The sequence below is a fragment of the Bos indicus x Bos taurus genome, chromosome 28 (assembly GCF_003369695.1).
Source record: "Bos indicus x Bos taurus breed Angus x Brahman F1 hybrid chromosome 28, Bos_hybrid_MaternalHap_v2.0, whole genome shotgun sequence".
NCBI lineage: Eukaryota > Metazoa > Chordata > Mammalia > Artiodactyla > Bovidae > Bos > Bos indicus x Bos taurus.
Genome location: NC_040103.1, coordinates 42,860,994 through 42,874,053, shown reverse-complemented (window position 1 = coordinate 42,874,053; position 13,060 = coordinate 42,860,994). Strand labels below are relative to the sequence as shown.

Sequence of the window (13,060 nt, the reverse complement as noted above, 5' to 3'; positions counted from 1 at the left end):
GATGATGGGCCTGTGACACAACCATACATTGCAGCTGCTGTCACCTTTAAATAGTGAGTTCTTTTGATTTTTAAACATTTTCCATAAATCCTGGACTAATTCAGATATCATTTGATTAATTACATAAGAATGACATCTTTTTGACCTGAATGTCGTAGAAGGAGTTCCATGGGCTACAGTGGTTTACAAAATGGTTTTACAGATATCATTTACTCTTTTTGCATTTTATTATGAAAATTCTTGTATAGCAAAATTGAAAGATAGGAGCTCTTGTCCTGGAACCACTGCCAGGAGTTGCTGCATTTTGGAGTCACCTCCTCGCCCCAAACCCCTTGCGCTGGTGGAAAGAGAAATTCAAACACAAAAGGAAGTTCTTAAATCCAGGATCCCAGGAGGGAGGAAAGCCCGACTGGGAACAGGAAAAGCTGGGCTGGATCCCGAGAGGGTCATGTAGGGGCCAGTACCCTTAAACAAGCCATAGGTTGAAGTAGTGAGCACAGAGTGGGGTCAAGGTTAGGAATCAGGCTTCGTGGAGTCATAGTTCACTGATTTTACAGCTTGGACATGTTTCTAGGTATCTCTGGACTTCAGTTTCCTTTCCTTTAAGATAGGAATCGTGACACACTTTGGCATCAGCTTGTGAGCAGCGTGCCTGCCTCAGAATGGGAATCATGACACACTTTGCCATCAGCTTGTGAGCAGCGTGCCTGCCTCAGAATGGGCACTCTGTGTGTGCCTGTCGCCTTGGTTCTTGCAGCTGCTATTATTCTTCCATTCTCTGCAGATTCCGTGCAAGCCCTCCCCATGCCAGGGACTGCTTAGTGTGCTGGAGTTGTCTATAAAACAGGCCTATCAGGAGTGGGCTGAAAATAAAGTGTCAATAAGCATGTCACATAAACACATAAAATATATATATAATGGATTTCCATAAGTGCTATGGCAATGAGGGAGATGCAGGTTCAAAACATGGGTCAGGAAGATCCCCTGGAGAAGGGAATGGCAACCCACTCCAGTATTCTTTCCTGGAGAATCCCATGGACAGAGGAGCCTGGTGAGCTATAGTCCATGGGGTCTCTAAGAGTTGGACACAGCTGAATGACTCTTATATGGAAAGATTAAGGCTAGGAAGGTGCCCAGGTTGCAGTGGGCGACGTGGAATGTAGTAGGTGAGGTTTCACTGGGTAGTTAGGGAGGATCCCCCAGGAAGGTAACACTTGAGGGAAAACCCGAAGGAGATGAGGGAGCAAGTCATGGCAGCGTCTGGAAGAACGGCATTCTGAGCAAGAGCGAAGGCGAAGGGAGAGCGGGTGCGAGGACCCTCGGCAGGGGAGCGTCTCGCTTCCTGAGGAATGGCAGAGAGCAACGCAGGGAGAGCTATGAGGCCCGAGGGGTAATGGGCAAGAGATTGAGGTCCCTGGAAGGTCACTGCAGAGACTTGGCTGAGGGGTGGACACTGCAGGATTTTGAGCAGAGGTGTGTGAGCTGGTTTGGGCTGGGCCGCTATGCTGCCATACTGAAAACAAGCTGCTGGGGGCAAGGGAGGGAGTCTAAAGACCACACCAGTAATCCAGAGGAGAAATGATGATGGCCTGGACCAGGTGGAACAGTGATAAGTGGCCAGATTTTGAATGTCCTGAAGGAGGAGCCAACAGAATTTACTCATTGGTTTCCTCGGTGTGTATGCCCAGCTGTGGGATTGCTGGGTGGTATGGCAGTTCTATTTCCATTTTTTTAAGGAATCTCCCCCCTGTTCTGAATACTGGCTGTACTAGTTTGTATTCCCACCAACAGTGAAAGAGGCTTCCCTTTTCTCCTCACCAATCAGTTCTAATGAGGTGGATGAAACTGGAGCCTATTATACAGAGTGAAGTAAGTCAGAAGGAAAGCACCAATACAGTATACTAACACATGTATATGGAATTTAGAAAGATGGTAACGATGACCCTATATGCGAGACAGCAAAAGAGACAGAGATGTAAAGAACAGTCTTTTGGACTCTGTGGGAGAAGGCGAGGGTGGGATGATTTGAGAGAATAGCATTGAAACGTGTATATTATCATATGTGAAATAGATCACCAGTCCAGGTTCGATACTTGAGACAGGGTGCTCAGGGTTGGTGCACTGAGATGACCCAGAGGGATGGGAAGGGGAGGCATGTGGGAGGGGGGTTCAGGATGGGGAACACATGTATACCTATGGCTGATTCATGTCAATGTATGGCAAAACCACTACAATATTGTAATTAGCCTCCAATTAAAATTAATTAATTAATTAAAAAAAAAAAAGAATGTACTCATTGGAATGGCTATGAGACAGAGTGGAGCCGAGGATGTGTTTGGTTTCCGCTTGAGTAACCAGAAGGTGGAATTGACCTCTCCCAGGAAGGGGAGGGGTCCCAGATGTGGAGATGGAATTCATATTTGGGAGATGCCTGGAGACATCTCATTGTGGCTGTCTGGGGAGCACAGAAGGATCTGGAGGGCAGGGAAAGAGTGAGTCTGGAAGTTGTCGGCTTAGGGATGGCAGTTAAAGCCCTGAGATTGGACAAGCTCATCGGGGGTCAGTATGGGACAGGATGGGGACAAGGGGAGGAACAGGCCAGGTGACTCCCAATTTTCTGCTCTGGGCACCTGGAGGCCCAGCACTAAGACAGAAGCACAAGGGGAAGCTGGTGTGATGGGTGAGATAGTTATGATTTTCAGACAAGCCACATTGTGCCTACAGATGTAGGATCATAGTCATTTAGGCTCAGAGGCGGTCTAGATCTCATTGCTCCTTATCAATGCTTCTCAACTGGGGGCAGCCTTGACCCCCAAGGAACATTTGAGAACATGTGGAGACATTTTTGACTGTCAAACCTGGGAAGGAGGGAGAGGCTGCTACCAGCCTGTAGTGGGCAGAGGCCAGGGGTACTCTATACACCCTACTCTGCACAAGCAATGGGGACCAGTTTTCTCTCCCACCTAAAACAACCCCCCAAAAGGACAAATAATATGAAACAATGATTTTTAAGATAATTACTTTCAAAACACTACGCAGTGAAGGACTGTTGACACCCACCCCCCGCAAGAGATGGGAAACGAAGGAAGTGAGCCCCACACCACGCGCTAGCTTACTGCTCTGGGAAAGTTTTCAGGCTGTGATGCAGGAAGGGGAAACCCAGCTGGAAGCCAATGGGCTCCGTGAGTTGGAGAGACAGCTGGGGAGACCAAAGCATCGCAAGTGTTCAGAATAGAGCACCAGGGAGGAGAGTGCTGCTTGGGGAGGAAACTCCCTCGGGAGCTCATCGCCACGTGCACAGGAGTGCGTGTGCGGAAAGTCCCTGAGGCCGAGGAGAGAGGCACTAGAAAGGGTTAGGGGCCACACTGAGCGCTCGGATGCGGCGCAGGGAGCAGTGCCTGTTGCTATCCGCCAGACTGAAACAACCTCATCACTCCTGGGGCATTGCATAGAATGCACAGAAGTGTTTTCTCTCAGTAGTGGGGGATAGTTTGCTCTATACTGAAAACTCTGGACCCACCAAATAAGTCTTAGAAACCAAATATATAAGAAGACATAGACAGAAAATCAGTAAGAATATGTAAACCTTTTTTAAAAGTCAACAACTAGACCTAATTTATAGAACACTTTACCCAACTACAGCAGAAGCATCTTTCTCAGTGCACACAGAACGCTTAGCAAGATAGACCGTAGTCGCGGGGACTCCCTGGCCGTCCAGTGGTTGGGACTCAGGCTTTCACTGTGGAGTGCACTGGCTCAGTCCCTGGTCCAGGAACTAAGACCTTCAGGCCGTGTGGTACAGCCAAAATATGTTCAAATCATACATTTCCCCTTCCACACATCACACTGTGTCTTCTCTGAAAACAAGGGAATTCACTTAGAAATCAGTAACAGAACAATTTCTGGAAAATCCTCCCAAACTTGGAAATAACGCCCTTCTAAATAACGCATAGGTCAAAGAAGAAATCCAAACGTAAGATATTTTGAGCTGAATAAAGATGAAAAAAAACAATATACAAATTTTGTGCATGCCTTTAAAGCAGTATTTAGGGGGCAATTATAACACTAAATACATAAGACACTAGAAAAATAAGACCAAATTAAACACAGAGTGAACAGGTGAAGAGAAACAATAAAGATCAGAGTGTAAATTAATGAGATACAACACAAGTTGGCAAACTCGGACCTGTGGACTGGCTCCCCCTGATTGAAAACAAAGTTGTCCACAAACGCACAGCCCTGCCCTTCCACTTACATGTTGTCTGTGGCTGCTTTTTAACTACCACAGCAGAGTACGTAGTTTTGGCAGAGACCATATGGCCTGAAAACCTAAAATATTTACTGTAGCCCTTTCAAAGGTTGCTAATCAGAAAAACAAAGACATAAAGTCAGTAAAACAAAAATCTCTTGTTTGAGGTTAATAAAATCAGTAAGGTCTAGGGGACTGACTAGGGGAAAAGAGAAGACACAAATTACCAATAATAGAAATGAGAGAGTCAACATGGCTACAGACTCTTCAAATACTACAAAATAGTAAAGAAATATTCTGAACAACTTTATGTCAATAAATTCAACAACTTAGATGAAACAGACAACTTCCTTGAAAGACACAAACTACAAAGCTCACTCAAAAGAAATAGGTATCTATATTATAGAAATTTAATTTGTTATTCAAACTTTCCCATGATGAATTCTGCTGCTGCTGCTGCTGTTAAGTCGCTTCAGTCGTGTCAGACTCTGTGCGACCCCAGCCCACCAGGCTCCCCTGTCCCTGACGATGAATTCTACCAAATATTAAAAACAATGGCAACTCTACACACTCTTCCAAAAATATTGAACAAGAGGGAATACATACCAGCTTATTCTGTGAAACCAGTATTACCCTGATACCAAAATAAGACATAAAAGGAAATAGCCTACCAATATCCTTTGTGAATACAGATGAAAAATTCTCCACAAAATTTTAGTAAATTGAACCCAGGAATAATAAAAAGGATAATACATGATGACCAATTGGGATTTCAGGAGTGCAAAGGTAGTTTAACATTTGAAAATCTATCAGCGTAATTCACTGTAATAACAAACTAAAAACATAAAATGTGGTTTTTCAAAAGCCAGAGAAAAAAGTATTTGACAAAATTGCAACATCCATTTCTGTTAAAAAACAAAAACAAAAAACCTCTCCAGCAAACTGGAAATAGAAGTTCCTCAACCTGAGAAAGGACATCAATAAGAAACCTGCAGCGGATATGCTGAATGGTGAAAAGTTGAATGCTTTTGCTATAAGATCAAGAATAAGAAAAGATGTCCACTCTTACCACTTCTATTCAACATGGTACTAAGGCTCTATCTAGTCAGCGCAATTAGGCACGAAACAGAAATACAAGGCACCCGGATTGGAAAGGAAGAAGTGAAACTGTCTTTATTTGCGGGCGATGTGATCACCTGTGTAAGTGCCCCAGTCAGTGTGGGAGGCTAGTCTGTTCACCAGACGGTGCTGGAACAACTGGACACCCATGTATAAAAGGATGAATTCCAAGCTTTATCTTGCACCATCTATAAAACTAACTCATAGGCTAAACATAAACCCTAAAAATGAAACTTCTGGAAGAAAATCTAGAAGAAAACTTTTATAACCTTGGGTTAAGCAAAATTTTCTTAGATACACAACCAGAAAAAATTGGTAAGTAGAGCTTTATCCAAATTGAACACTTCTGCTCTTACAAACACACTGTTAATAGAATGAAAAGAAAAGGCGCAGACTGGGAGAGATATTTACATAGCGTATATCTGATAAGCATATATAAGATGTAAAGAACTCTCAAAACTCAATAATGAAAAATGAACAACCGATTTTTAAAATGGACAGGGACTTCCCTGGTGGTTCAGTGGCTAAAGACTCTGAGCTCCTTATGTAGGGTGCCTGGGTTCGATCCCTGTTCACAGAACTAGATCCTGCAGGCCGCGACTAGGACCCACTTCGGCCAAATAAATGGATAAAAGATTTCAGCAGATACTTCACCAAACAAGACACATGGATGGCAATTAAGTACATAAAAAGATACTCAGCATCAATAGTCATTTGGAAAATGCAACTTCAAACATGATGCTCTACCCCTACTCACCCATTATAACCACTAGGAGTAAAGAGACAGCTGCATCAAGTGCTGTGAGGATCTGGAGGAGCTGGACCTCATACATTGCTGGTGCCAGCATAAAGTAACGCAATCACTTTGGAGAACAGCTTATGGCAATTTCTTAAAATGTTAAATATACTATATCAAAATACACATAGATAAATACACACACATGAAAAATACTTGAAAAGTTAAACCCGCAGGCTTAGAGCACCAGGAGAGCAGGACCCTAGGCAGAGGCGCAACTGGACACAAGAGACTCCGTCAACCTGCAGGTAGGGCAAAGCCAGATTTTGAGCTTATTTGACGTGGGTTGCCCTCTTTAGGAAAAAAGAATTGAAAAAATGAGAAATTCCAGTTACACACAAACCTGAGTATTCATTTAGGACAAACAAGTAACCACGACAAACTCTTGGAGCCGTCGATCTCCAGGTCCTTTTCTTCTGAGTTATTTGGGATGTTTCTCCAGAGATGCATACGTGGAAAAGCTTCCTGGTGGCACCTCGCTTCCCGTCCCCACGCTCAGCCAGCCCTGCCTCAGTCCATGTTGTGTTGGGTCCTAAAGATGCAGGGCCACCCCCTTCTCAGCGGTGGTGCCCTTGCCCTGTGAATGACCACACAGCTGCCCCAGCCATGCCTACCGTCTTTGTTTTCCATTGGCCCTCACTGTCTCTTGGGCTCCAGGCTCTGCTGTCTCTGCTGCAAGCTCCCTTCCTCTCCGCCTCTGCATTCTGCCTGGGCCCAAAGGAGTCGGACTCCTGTGTATGTCCCGAAGGGCTCAGGAGGCATCCTAGGACCCTCGCTCACCACTCCCCTGAGCTTTAGGCTCTGCAGGCCCCTTCGGCCCGCCTTCCCATTACCCTGCCTCCAGGCCTCACGTGTGGTGTCGCCTCAGCAAGGATGCATCTCAACCCAGGCTCCAGCCCTCAGAGCAGCCCCCTCGGTTTCCCCAGTCCTCAGCGGCCTTGCTCTGGCCACCATCAGCCTGGCCCCAGCGGGCTGCCTCATTCATGGGGAAACGACCGGCGCATGGGCTGGATCAGAGCTCAGAGCTCGGGACTTTGAATCCCAGGCTCTGCCATGTATTCAGTTCAGTTCAGTTGCTCAGGCGTGTCCGACTCTGCAACCCCATGGACTGCAGCACGCCAGGCTTCCCTGTCCATCACCAACTCCTGGAGCTCACTCAAACTCATGTCCATTGAGTCGGTGATGCCAGCCAACCATCTCTTCCTCTGTCATCCCCATATCCTTTTGCCTTCAGTATTTCCCAGCATCAGGGTCTTCTCCAATGAGTCAGCTCTTTGCATCAGATGGCCAAAGTATTGGAGCTTCTGCTTCAGCATCAGTCCTTCCAATGAAAACTCAGGATTGATCTCCTTTAGGATGGACTGGTTGGGCCACGTGTTAGCTGTGTGAGTTCAGACAAGTTCCGTAGTCACTCCATGCGTCAGTTTCCTTGCCTGTCAAATGAAAATAGTAACGGTACCTCACTCAGGGTCATTGTGAAGATGAAAGAATCCTGGACGGACAGATGTGTGTCAGCTTTGTTCATCAGGAGTCATATATGCTCTGGTTCACTTACTCCTGTCTGGTCTCCATCACTGGGCTGCGGGTTCCAGAAAGGAATGGCCTGGGTCTCACGGCTCTCCTGCCATCCCACTCCCTTGGGAACAGGGATGTCTGGGACTCACCCCATCAGCAGAGAAACCCACTTAGGGTCTGAGGTTCTGGGACCTTAGCAAGTAATGGTGAGTTATATGTTATGGGATGGGCCATAAGGATAAGATTATTCTTGAAAATCCCTTAAATTGCCTATACTTTATAGACCTCAGTTCAGTATAAATTGTTTTAGGTATATCTCCAAAATTAATTCATTTGCACATGAAAACTCAAGGACCTCTGGAGCTACTGTGCTGCTGCTGCTGCTGCTAAGTTGCTTCAGTCGTGTCCGACTCTGTGCGACCCCATAGACGGCAGCCCACCAGGCTCTGCCGTCCCTGGGATTCTCCAGGCAAGAACACTGGAGTGGGTTGCCATTTCCATCTCCAATGCATGAAAGTGAAAAGTGAAAGTGAAGTCGCTTGGTCATGTCTGACCCTCAGCGACCCCATGGACTGCAGCCCACCAGGCTCCTCGGTCCATGGGATTTTCCAGGCAAGAGTACTGGAGTGAAAAAGTCAATTCATTAAAAACTGTCTGGGCATTCCTATCTTTCTGCCTTTGGATAATAATCCAGTATCTAGCTGTGAGTGGGGACAGGTGGAGTATTTGCTCCATCCTGGTTTAATATCATCTCGGTAACTGAAAAAAAAAATTTTTTTTTTTTTGTCTGCACTGCACGGCTTGCAGGATGTTATTTCTCTTAAAGGGAGTTGAACGCAGAGTCCCGTCAGTGAAAATGCAAAATTCTAACCACTGGACCGCCAGAGAATTCCCTCTGTTACTTTAATACATGTAAAGAATCAGGCCTTGTTTTCAGGGATGGGAGAGCAGGCTGTGATGTCAGAGCCCCTGTTAAAACCACATAGTGACATGTAGCAGGGTTTAAAGATGTGTAAAGTTGAATTAAACAAAATACGTACTGAAGCTCCTCTGGCATCTGAACTTCTCTGAGCTGCTGTCAAATCTGCATGCTTTTTCCTAATAGTACCCCAGGATGATTTTAATAATAGGGAAAAATAACCAAGAAGGCTAAGGCAGAAACCCAAGAGGGCCCCAAAGACAGATATGCGAGGTGTGAAGATGTGCAAATATAGAACCAGAAAGCACAGCTGCTGCTGAATGGTTTTTGGAGAGACAGCCGTCTCACACCCCAGGGAATGACAGCCAACTGGCGTTGGCCGGAGAGAGCCCTGGGGGGAGGCACCCCGTGTCTGCCTGGTGCCTGCAGTAAGCCCGTTCTCTCTGTCTTGCAGGTGGTGCCGGGGAGCGGGAGAAGGTGCCGGCCAACCCCGAGGCGCTCCTGCTCATGGCCAGCTCCCAGCGGGACATGGAAGACTGGGTGCAGGCCATCCGCCGGGTCATCTGGGCCCCGTTTGGCCGAGGTACTGCCCGTAGCGCGCACGCTCACCCTCTAGAACCCTTGCCTTCAGGTAATCGTGCCCCTCCGGCCCACACCGAGCCTGCAAGACCCCTCTCTCTCAGGACTTGCTAGCTGAGTCCCATGCTTCCTGTGGCAGCAGACAGGCAGGCGGTGGTGTTCTTTTCTTTTCTTTTCTTTTTTATTTTTTTTTATTTTTTTTTGGTGGTGTTCTTTTCTGCTGCCGGCCCTCAGGAGTCACCGCTTGGTGGACCATGCAGGTCCTGGCAGGGGAGACTTGGGCCACTTTTCAAAAACGTGCCCTCTTCTGACCTAAAGTGCTGTGGTTTGTGTATGCTTGCCTGTGTGCAGATCCTTGCTGAGTGTCGGGTGTGTCTGAGGTCAGAAGTAGGTGCTCAGGGTCATATTGGACGGTGAGGTACCAAGTCCTTCCTTCTGCTGCGACTTGTGGCCCCTGCATGGCCTACACAGCCCTGGACCTGACCTGAAAACAAAAGTTGCCATTTACTCACCTGCTCCTTCATTCTACACTTTTATTGGGTGCCTGTAATGTATGGAGTGGTATTCCAGGTGCTAAGAATTAAACCAGAGGGTGCCTCTCCCCTCCCCTCCCGCTTCCCTTGTGCTGGGAGAGACAGACGATAGGCAAGTAAAGGTACCTCATGATGTCCACTGGGGAGAAATGAAGGGAGCCAAGTAGAGCCCATGGAAGGACAGAGGGATGCTATGTCAAGTGTTGTTTATAAAGCCAACTTAGTGAAGCCATCGGGAAAGCCTAGGATATGGAAAAGAGATGCAGGCAGAGGGACCAGTGAGTGCGAAGGATTGGGAAAGGGCCGTGGAAACACGAGGACTCTCAGGAAGATCAGAGGGTCTGAGGAGTCAGAACGGGAAGATGGAGGACCTGAAGCCTTGGCGATGTAGTGGGGATTTCAGGTTTCCTTCTAAATTGATGGGACATCAGGGAGAGCTCTGAACAAGAGACAGACACTATTTGACTTATAAGAACCCTCTGGCTGCCGTGTGAGGGGTGGGCCATGGAAAGACAAGGCTGAGACTCATCTGACAAGGATGCGGGCCTGGGCATGAGTGGGAATGGAGGAGACGTGGAGAATGGCCAGCTGAGACTTGTCCTGAAGATGGGGCTGCAGGCTGTGCCGCAGGCCTGGACTTGGGGCACAGAAAGCAGTGGTGATGCCCAGCTGTGCAGGTGCTGTCTCTGTAGGCCGGTGTCCCTATGCAGTCACCATGGAAAGCGTTTTTAGAAAGGATCACCATTCGGCTGGGCTGGGGCCACCAACTTGCCACTGAGTATGGAGACAGGACCAGCCGTGTCCTGACCACATGAGCCATGAACATCCTCTCTCTCCATGTTGCATAGTATTTGATTGATGCACCATCCAGGCCGGGACAGAAGCTCACCTTTGGGGGCTTCCTAAGTGGGCCCTACCCTGGTAGCCGTGGCCTCCCTGCCCCTTGGTGATCGTGGCGCCTTTGACCCACAGCCCCAGTTTAATGGCCTGGGAATACTCAAGCGCACCCAGGAACTTCTGCAGCCTATACAGGCTCCTTTTGGTGCAAGGTAGTTGAAAGTGACCCAGTGGAAGAAAATAGAACCCAGAGAAGACGCCTATGCAGCTGGACTTTCAGGTGGCGCCTTTGAGCACTAGGGAAAGGAGGACGTCGCCGTGATCTTGGGCAGCAAGAGGCTCTTTGAATGAGTCACAGAAAGCACCACGAGTTTATCAGCAATGCAGTGGAGAAAGAAACGATTCGTTCTTACAACAGAAAACTCTGCAGCAGTGAGAATGAATGAACTACAGCTCCAGCCAACAATATGCATGAACCCTAAAGTCATACTGTGAGACTAGGGCAGCAATTCCGTCTATATAAAGTCAAAAACAGGGCAGAAAGATAGAACTTCCTTGGAGATCCAGAGCTTCCACGCAGGTTCAATCCCTGCTTGGGGAACTAAGATCCCACATGCCTTGGGGCATAATAAAAATAAACATTTTTAGAAAATAGGGCAGAAGGAAACTGTACTATTTATGGCCAAATAATTAGGCAGCAAGAAATATAAAGTAAAACAAGAGATGAATGCTGTAAAGTCAAGATAGCAGGCCTAGTTACGCAGGTGTGCATTTTTAATACTATGCATCTCTGTGGCTATGTGCTTTAAATACTTTTTGAATGTCTGCATATTTCACTATATTAAAAAATCAAAAACTAAATAGAACAAAGAAAGGAGAGAAACTGAAGGTCAGAGAGGCTAAATAATTTGCCCAAGATGACAGAGCTAGTCAGGAGCAGAACTGAAAGAGTTGTTCTGACCTCTGAAGCTGTGCTTTGTCCCAGCCCATCAGGGCACTCTCACACCACACAGGGTCTACCTGTCCTCAGGGTGTGTTGACTCCCTGTACACACGTGTTGTCCGTCTGTCTCTGTGCTTGCCAAATGGGGACCATTTGCAGAATCCCACATAGAATCCAGATTTGCCCCTCCCCCAGCCTTCTTCCCCCCAGCGTTTACAGACTTCTCAGGCAGTGCAGTGTGCCGAAGAACTCACAAGAATTTAAACAGGAACCGCCATCAAAGGTGTTTATCTCCTTTCGACCAGAAGCATAGAGGAAACGCAGAAATCCCAGGGGTTAGCGGTGACAGACATGTCCAGGCAAGTGTGGGCTCTCAAAGGGGGGGCTTCATCCGCCTCTGCAGGTTTCCTGGCAAAGCTGTTATTAGCCTGGGTTCCCCTGCAAAGGAGGCTTAGGGGATCAGCCCTTCTTTCACTGTTTAATAACGGAGGCTGTGAACCCTTTCAAGCGTGTTTGTTCTGGCAGAAAGCGACCACCTCTGACAGGCACAAATGGGCAACATGCCTACTGCAGGCAGGGGAGAGCCTGGCTGCCCCAGAGAGAAAATGGGGCTGGCCAGTGGGTCAGGGCAGCTGGTTACTGCTGATGGCCTGCCCAGGAGTGGCCCTGATAGAGTGCCTCTTGTCTGGGCATTCATTCATTGAACCAGCCAGTCATTCGTTGGAGGATGTGTTCTAGGGGCTGGAGTCACAGCAGTGAGTAGGACAGACAAGCTCCCTGCCCTTGTGGAGACACATTCTAGGAAAGAAAACAGACAGCACACTAGTTGGGATGGGGAGGGCAAGTGGAGTGACGGAGGGTTCAGTGTGTAGCGACATTTGACTAACGGAGATGAAAGGGCGATTACACACGTATCTGGGCAGAGAGTTTTGAAAGTAGAGGCAGGGGTGTCCGTGTTGGAAGAGCAGTAAGGACGCCAGTGTGACTGGAGCAAGCTGTGGAGGGGAGAGAGGAGGCAGGGCTGGTAAACCAGGAGGGCCTTGCACAGTGATGACTCTGGTGAGAGGAGGCAGGGGCGGTAAATCAGGAGGGCCTTGCACAGTGATGACTCTGGAGAGAGGAGGCAGGGCTGGTAAATCAGGAGGGCCTTGCACAGTGATGACTCTGGTGAGGCGGCACCACTGGCAGGTCTTGAACAGAGCAGTGGCCGAGTCTGACTCGGGTTCCAACAGGATCCCTCTGGCTGCTGTGTCGAGAATGGATGAAAGACGCAAAGACAGAAGCAGGGAGACCAGTTAGGAGCTCATTATACAATCATGCAGGTGAGAGATGATGGTGGCTTGGCTCCAGATGGCACTGCTGAGGAGGAATAATAGAGTTCTTGTCGTATTTTAAAGGTAGAGCCAATAGACCTCCCTGACTGGAAAGGCTGAAAGGTGTAAGAGAATGAGAGAAGTCAAGGGTAATTCCAAGGTGTTTTGATCTAAGCCAACTGGAAGGATGGATTAGTCATTAACTGAGACAAGAGAGAAAAGAGAAAGTGCAGTTGTTTGGAAGGAAAAGAGAGAGTT

At 47.6% G+C, this 13,060-nt stretch overlaps 1 protein-coding gene across 5 annotated transcripts in view; it reads left to right on the top strand.

Annotated features, from left to right (window-relative positions):
* Positions 1–13,060, top strand: part of ARHGAP22 (Rho GTPase activating protein 22) — a 179,622-nt gene that overhangs the window by 134,719 nt on the left and 31,843 nt on the right. For 4 of the 5 annotated variants that reach the window (XM_027530584.1, XM_027530583.1, XM_027530585.1 and 1 more), the window contains one exon: positions 9,053–9,229. In XM_027530584.1, the coding sequence (XP_027386385.1) occupies positions 9,053–9,229 (177 nt within the window). The remainder of the gene's footprint in view (positions 1–9,052; positions 9,230–13,060) is intronic. The other variant, XM_027530586.1, reaches the window with a different exon arrangement.